Source organism: Propithecus coquereli, unplaced genomic scaffold (genome assembly GCF_000956105.1).
Source record: "Propithecus coquereli isolate 6110/MARCELLA unplaced genomic scaffold, Pcoq_1.0 Scaffold302, whole genome shotgun sequence".
Taxonomy (NCBI): Eukaryota; Metazoa; Chordata; class Mammalia; order Primates; family Indriidae; genus Propithecus; species Propithecus coquereli.
The window spans coordinates 23,897-30,972 of record NW_012148642.1 but is presented as its reverse complement, the minus strand read 5'-3'; the positions used below and the strand labels follow the sequence as shown (position 1 = coordinate 30,972).

The window sequence follows — 7,076 nt, the reverse complement described above, 5'->3', positions numbered from 1 at the left end:
AACAGGGAAAATTATAAAACAGAAATGTTACTCTATCTTAGATTCTTTCAAGTAATACTGAAACAGTAACACAAATAATGAAATCTTCACAATTTGTAAGGCAAGGATCCACCTTTGAAATGATTATTTCATAATTAACTGATTGAAATCTATTTATAAAAGTTAAAATGTGCCCACTGCCATTTAGAACTGGAACATACCTTAGATATAACCTAATATAATAACTTAACTTCACAAAAAATGAAACAGAGGGCAAGAAAAGTTCAAGAGATTATTTAAAATCCCAAAACCAGTTAATGAAAGACCCCAGATAGCCTGGCTTCTAGTGCAGCAAGCATTTCTCAACAGCTAACTGTGATCAAAGGCATTTGACATTTTGTGTGTTTTGTGTCTTTGAAGGAAATGGATGAAGTATCTAGCTTCCTCCAAAGTTCTGATCAGGAGTGTGAATCAAACAGCTTGAACTTTCCTCCTTTTACTCCCAGTAAGTGCTCCCCTGTTTGCTGACGATGTAGACACAGACGTGTTTGAAACAACCTCAATAGAACTCAATGTAATCAAGAGTGACTTCCCTCCCAGGCCAAGGGCCCCCCAGGCATACTGAACACTCCTCTATCTGAGTCTCTGTGACACTGTTTGCTCTCTGATGACCTTTTGGCTGTAGTCATCCAAGGGCCAGTGTGTGGTGACAATTGCTAGCCCGAGCCGGGCTCCCTCCCCTGGCTGACCCTCCAGTCTCCAGTTCAGAATTCTTTCATGCTGGTCACTTTTCCAAAGCCCTCAGGTGGTTCAAGTTTAAAATTCACGAGAATTTCGGAATACTTTAAGGTACAAACTACCTTACACTGAAGTAAATCTGTACTTCTGTTAACGTTTTTCTTTCTTCTTTCCTTTCTTTCTTTTTTCCTTCTTTCCTTCCTTTCTCCTCCTCTCAATCCTTCCCTTCCTTCCTCTTTCTTTCTTCCTTCTTCCATTTCTCCCTTTTCTCTCTCTCTCCCTCCTCATTTGCAACAGTTTAAAGCATCAATGATTCCTTAAAGGTCCTATTTATGTCCCGTTTCTAGTCAAGGTGAACTCTCCAGTCCCTGATTTTGAAAGAGGGAGAGAGAGAATGGGGGCAGGGGGTAGAAAATATAAACTAGACTATGCTTTGACAGCAAATAAACCACCATATCTCGGTGGACTAACACAATAAAAATTCATTTTTTGCTCACATTGTACCTAGTGAGGGACAGGTGGCTTGAATCCAAGTGGTGACTCAGATCTAGTTTCTTCCACCATCTCCCATCTGACAGACCTTTCTATCCAGCTTTATGGGTGAAGGAGAACATGGAGGGAGTTTTATGGGCAGGTTTGGAAGGGTGGTGTTCCCAATGTGCCCACGTTCCTTTGCCAGAAGAGGTCACATAGCCTCAGCTTAATATTAATAACTTCATGGGAAAGTGTAACCTTCAAGTATAACCTTCTTACACTCCCATGAAGAGAACACTGGCGTGGTGGGCACCTGGGCAGTCTCTGCCAGCTTATTCTGGTTTGTTTGCTTTACTTACACCCCTGCCTGAGACCAAGGCTTAGCTGTTTCCTTAGCCGCTTTTGGTTGCTGGAGGAGTGCAGAATGTTTTGGAGGGAGTCTGGACTTCAAACCATTTAACCTCTTGCAAAATCTACTGTTTGCTTCTTCAACGTATTTTTTGTTCTTCTCCGCTTCATCTGTATTCCTCCATTTTTTTTCACTCCAGGTCAGTTTATCATTTTTTTCTTAATCTCTTTATCTTCTTCTTGGCCAAAACTAAGTTTTATTTTTGACTTTTTGCTTTACTTTGTATTTTCCTACAGAAAACCTCTATCCCATCACCTGCTTGCTTCTAGCCAGTGCCTCACTCCCTTGGGGCCGGCATTCTGTCTACCCTGACATGACCTGCCACTGTCCATTACAGCAGCGGGGCAGCCTCTTACCCTTCCGGGATTGCACAGTGCACAATAGCATGGTTGAGATCAGTTAAATGGTTGTGAATCTCCTCCCACAAAGCAAGCTGGGCAAGAATACAGTCTTCTTTATGTTTTATAATAAAACTTAATTTCTGACTCCAAACCTTGATTCTGTTAGGAGGGTGGGAAAAACCCGACCTCAGTCCTCACTGGTTCTACCACTTTCTGGAATTGTCCTTCATGCTAAGGTCCTGTGAAGGATCAAGGCTTGGTGAAGAAAGGCAGATATGGCCCCAGGGGTGCACAGGGAGAGGAAGAGGCAGAAAAGTTGATCATTTTAGGTTTGAGAAAAGGAAAATACGGTAACAAAGGGAATTCCCAGAAGCAGCATCTGAGTTTTAATTTATAAAATCACCCACATCTCATATCTCATTTTTTAAAAAGTTTGTGACTAGGGTCTGTGTTATAAAAATGAAAATATTCCCTTTCACTGCACTCATATCTACACATTTTATACTCAATTTTTCTTGATTAATAAATATAAACATTATGTGCTTTATATTTAATCTCAGATCAACTTCCCATTGCTCTGAGCATGTTTCTCAGTTGCTGCCAGTCACCTACCATTCTTTGTGAGCTCAAGGGAATGCAAATTAATTTTAATGATTCATCTCCCATAGCAGGCTCAGTGCAGGCCCCAGGTAGGAAGTAGCATTTAGGATAGAGTTTAAAATCTGGAAAGGATTGTGTCAGGTGGAGATTGGTGGGGAAGGCACAGTAACCGGGAAGAAAAGAATTGGCTGGCTACTTTGTTAAAGTTGTCTGATGGAGAAGTTCCTCACTGATGGGTATTTTCCTCTAGGTGTTCTAGACCACTTGCTTTTTTCAAGAACCCTCTGCATGGACACAGAGTTCCACTGGGGTCTTCACTATGATGTCCACAGCTTATATGGATACACCATGGCAAGAGCCACAGACTCGTAAGGACTTGGTTTTCCCCCTGATTCCAGATTTGGGAAGGTGGGAGGTGAAGGGTTTCTTTGCTCTTCTGTAAGTACATTGTTCAAATGTTCAAATGCTGGTCTTTCAGGGTATTTAAGAGGTCCTCTCATACAAATCTTTGGTTTCTATATAGGATTAGTTTTGGTGCACTTATGGCTAAGGGGCTTCATTATTTTGAGGACAGACACTAGGAGGCAATGCTATATAAGACATTTAGAGTCCCCTACTGAGAGAAGGCAGCCCTTGCTTGGGTCCCTTTACTGAATATGCTATGGTCGCCACACTAGGATTGCTTGATTTTAGCAAATAAAAACACAGGATACCAAGTTAAATTTGCATGGGGCACACTTATACTAAAAATTATTCATTGTTTATTTGAAATTCAAATTTACCTGGATGTCCTGTTTTTATTTGGCAATGCTTCATCACACCCTGCTAGCTTCTCTCCCAATGTTCTTTTCTTTTCCCTCTCAATTCTCCCCTCTGCCCCGAGACACACCTACATACATGCATGCACACACACACACACACACACACACACACACAACCCTGCCACCACCACCATCACCACCAGCCATTATGAAAGTCTAACAAGGAGACAAATGTGTCCTGTGAAGCATCACACCCTTTTCATATCTTCTCACATGGGCTTTCTGTGGTTGTTGTTTACTTATGACTTTGTAAATTGAGGCATAGCTGTCCCCCTCGCTGCCAAGTTTCTTCTTCGCAAGATAGTAAAATACAATCATTATACCTAAAAGAGAAAAACTTGGAGGCTAAGCTTAAGATTTTAATTTTAGATTTGCAGCACAAATGGGGGAACTAAAGCGTCTGAAGAACTACTGGGGATCTTCCAGCAGCATAGGAAAGAATGTCCTGGCCTTTCTCCGCCTCTCTCCTACTGTCGTGGGATTTATGAAACTTCGTGGTGGGAATGAGGGTCAGGGAGACTTTGATGTGCTCATGGGACCTGCCTCAGGCCTTTTCTTACTCGACTTCTCTGTCCCTGTGGAAGTCAAGGTCATGAGCAGTCCTCAGAACTTGGCTCCTTCAGTCCTTGAACAGGCTCCACCCGCTCCTGCTCTCTCTCCAGCCATCCCTCTCACCTCTGGGTCTGGGTCTTTTCTGTCTGGTCTTTCACTGTTGATGAGCCTTAGGGGTTAATCCTCGGGCTTCTTCTCTTCATTCTATGCCAGCACATAGGTAGTTTATCCCTTTTCACAGTTTTTACTGTAATTTATTCTAGTGATTTTAAAATCTATAATTCTAGCTGAGGTCTTTCTGTAATTTTTGGACACAAACATTCAAAACTATATTCTGACTTTCCTGCTTGGATGTTTAATAGTACCTCAAACACCATTCGCCTTGCTCAGTTACCTAATTTCGCTTAACCTCCGCACCCTGGCTATTTTTTGACACTCTTAACTCCCCTGTCTTGGTTGGTAGCAAGCAAGTCTGAGAGCATCCCTAGCTCTCAGACTCCTGAGTGAGAAACTTGGCATCATCCTTTCACACCCTCAAATGCAATCAGTCCTCGATTCTTTTGGTTCTACTTTTGAAACATTTCTATAACCCCCTCTCTTTTTTTCCTTAACTTAGGTCATCCTCATCTCTCACATAAATAGTTGCACGAGGCCCGTGACTAGTCTCCCGACTTTAGCCTTATCTCCCAATAATCCACCCTCCACACCTTCTACTCATGTGTGGCCCAAGGACCAGCAACACCAGCATCACCAGGAAACGTGTTACAAGTGCAGCATCTTAGGCCTCAATCCAGACCTTGGAAATCAAAATCTGCGTTTTAACTAGATCCCTGGGTCTGCTGAATGTATTGAATGCATGTTAAGATTTAGAAAGCTCTACTCTACACTGCTGACAAAGTGATGTTTCTAAAGCACAGGTTTGCTTATTTCTCCTCCCAGTGTAAAATTATTTGTTGCTTGCTATTTTCTGTACAATAAAATCCAGTTGCCTTAGCATGAGCCGTAAGCTATTTCATAACCTCACCCTTTCTTACAATTTTTCTCTCATCTTTGCTGCTGCTTGTGCTTTATGCTCTGATGATATATAGCTACTTGTTCCCAAATCCAGATTCTATTCAATGTTCCATATTTCCATGTACTGTGTGCCCTTCACAAGATGGCCTTCCTTGCCCTGTCTGTCTTGCAAACATATATAATTATTCATAATTATATGTTCTAGGAAAAAATTATTTTCCTTTTTTGTGGTATATTTGCTCATATTCCAATATGTTTAATATGTAAAAATATTGTATCAATTCTGAGATGCTCATTTTTTTTCATTACTGGACTGTAAGTTTTGTGAGGGCAAAGTCACCCCTATATTCTTAGTCTTGTGAATAGTGTGTGTCCTGCAGGCATTTTGTTGGATTAATGCCTGGCCTGAGAGGATGGGCACAGAGGGACCTGGAGACTTAGAGACAGAGACTGTGTCTACTTTGTTTTCCAGCACGATTTTGCCCTCATGACTTTTCATTATGTTGGATTGTCTAGTTGAAAGGGAGTTCTTGTCCAGTAAATGTAAAAGTTTGTATTTCAGTAAAAGAAAATGTCTAAGGAGAAGGACACATATTTCTGATTTATCTTCTCTTTTCTGACTTCTCTCTCTCTCTCTCCCATTCTCATTCTACCTTTCCTGGGAAATAAACTAGATGGATAAGACTCAGTTTTGTCATCTCTGAAATGAGAGTCTTGGATTGATGTTTCCATAAACTCTTCCTGTTCTGCTACATTTTGATTCTCTTGATGCTTCTATCTAAGAATGGGGAGTGGAAAGGAGAGTGAATAAATGGTCAGGGAAAGAAAGAGTAAGGAAGGGTTGGAGGAGGGAAAGAGAGTTTTGAGTTGGCTTATTGGCCAGTGTCTCCAGTTCATAAAAGTGCTATAAAATCATGAATAGACTGGTTGGTATATTCTACTAATTATGATTAATAGTTAAAAGGTGACTATGACTGAGTAAGCAGAAGGTGCCTTTCTAACTTCTCTGGATCAGGAAGGATGGCTTAAGTTCCCAGAGAACAGTGGAGATAAGTGAAACTTGGCCCTTGGGCATGAGGCAGAGTTGGGTTAGAAAGCAGATAATATTTTCATTCAGTGGGGTCTGGACATCAGGAGAACTGAAGCCATAGGTTTGATGAATATTTGGCTCAGCCTTAACTAGAAGTATAATTTGGGGACAGTGGTTACTGGGCTAACTAGGGAATAATACTCATCTTCCTCTAGGCTGAGAGCAGAAGGAGATTAGGTCCTCTCAGAGATCATGACCTGATCATAAATTGGCCAGACATGGGGAATGAGAAAGAGAAACCTAAGACTTTTCCTTTAACTTGGAAAAAACCTGACAGTTATCTAATCTGTTTTACCATAATGGCCTCTAAGTAAACTGTAACCACAGATACTTTCATCTCTGTTTTGGTTCCACTCTATATAAACTGATTGTGTTTCTTTATGATTGGTGATTGCAGAGTGCAATAGAGCTCCAGCCAGTGGTAATAAAATCACAGTGTCTCGGTCCATATCAAAAGAGAACTGAGGACAGGAGGTGAGGAGTGAGTCCTCTCCTCCAACCTATCCTGGTTTTTTTTGTCAATAAATTGTCAGAATGGAATGCTTCACTCTCTTAAACCAATCTTCTCTTTTAGAATTTTTTTCCCTTTTGCCATTATAAATCGTTCTGCATTTGTAGATGCTCCCTAACATCCCCTGTGACTATGAAGTGGGGAGGAATTCATGGCTGTGATAGTGTCTTGAGCAATTGCCTGGTGCCTGGTGATAAAGATTTGTAAAGAGTGTTTTTAGGAAAAGATACACTTGTCTCAGACTATGTATTGAAGTAAAAAGAAAGAAAGAAAGAAGAGCTTGCCTGCAAAGACCTTGCAGCAATGGTGGCTTAGGTCTTACCTTCCTGTAGTTGTGTTATTGTTCTATTATACAATTCTAATAGAAGGTGTGGATTGTTTAGCATAAAAAAAGGGAGGGAGGGCCGGGCGCGGTGGCTCACGCCTGTAATCCTAGCTCTCTGGGAGGCTGAGGCGGGTGGATTGTTTGAGCTCAGGAGTTCGAAACCAGCCTGAGCAAGAGCGAGACCCCGTCTCTACTAAAAATAGAAAGAAATTAATTGGACAA

The 7,076-nt window shown here is 41.3% G+C and overlaps 1 protein-coding gene across 1 annotated transcript in view; it reads left to right on the top strand.

The window, feature by feature from the left end:
• Positions 1-7,076, top strand: part of LOC105814674 (probable maltase-glucoamylase-like protein) — a gene marked incomplete at its 3' end in the record, with an annotated part of 80,548 nt that overhangs the window by 53,082 nt on the left and 20,390 nt on the right. Inside the window, exons 9-10 of the mRNA XM_012649741.1 lie at positions 400-484; positions 2,792-2,909. Of these exons, the coding sequence (XP_012505195.1) occupies positions 400-484; positions 2,792-2,909 (203 nt within the window). The remainder of the gene's footprint in view (positions 1-399; positions 485-2,791; positions 2,910-7,076) is intronic.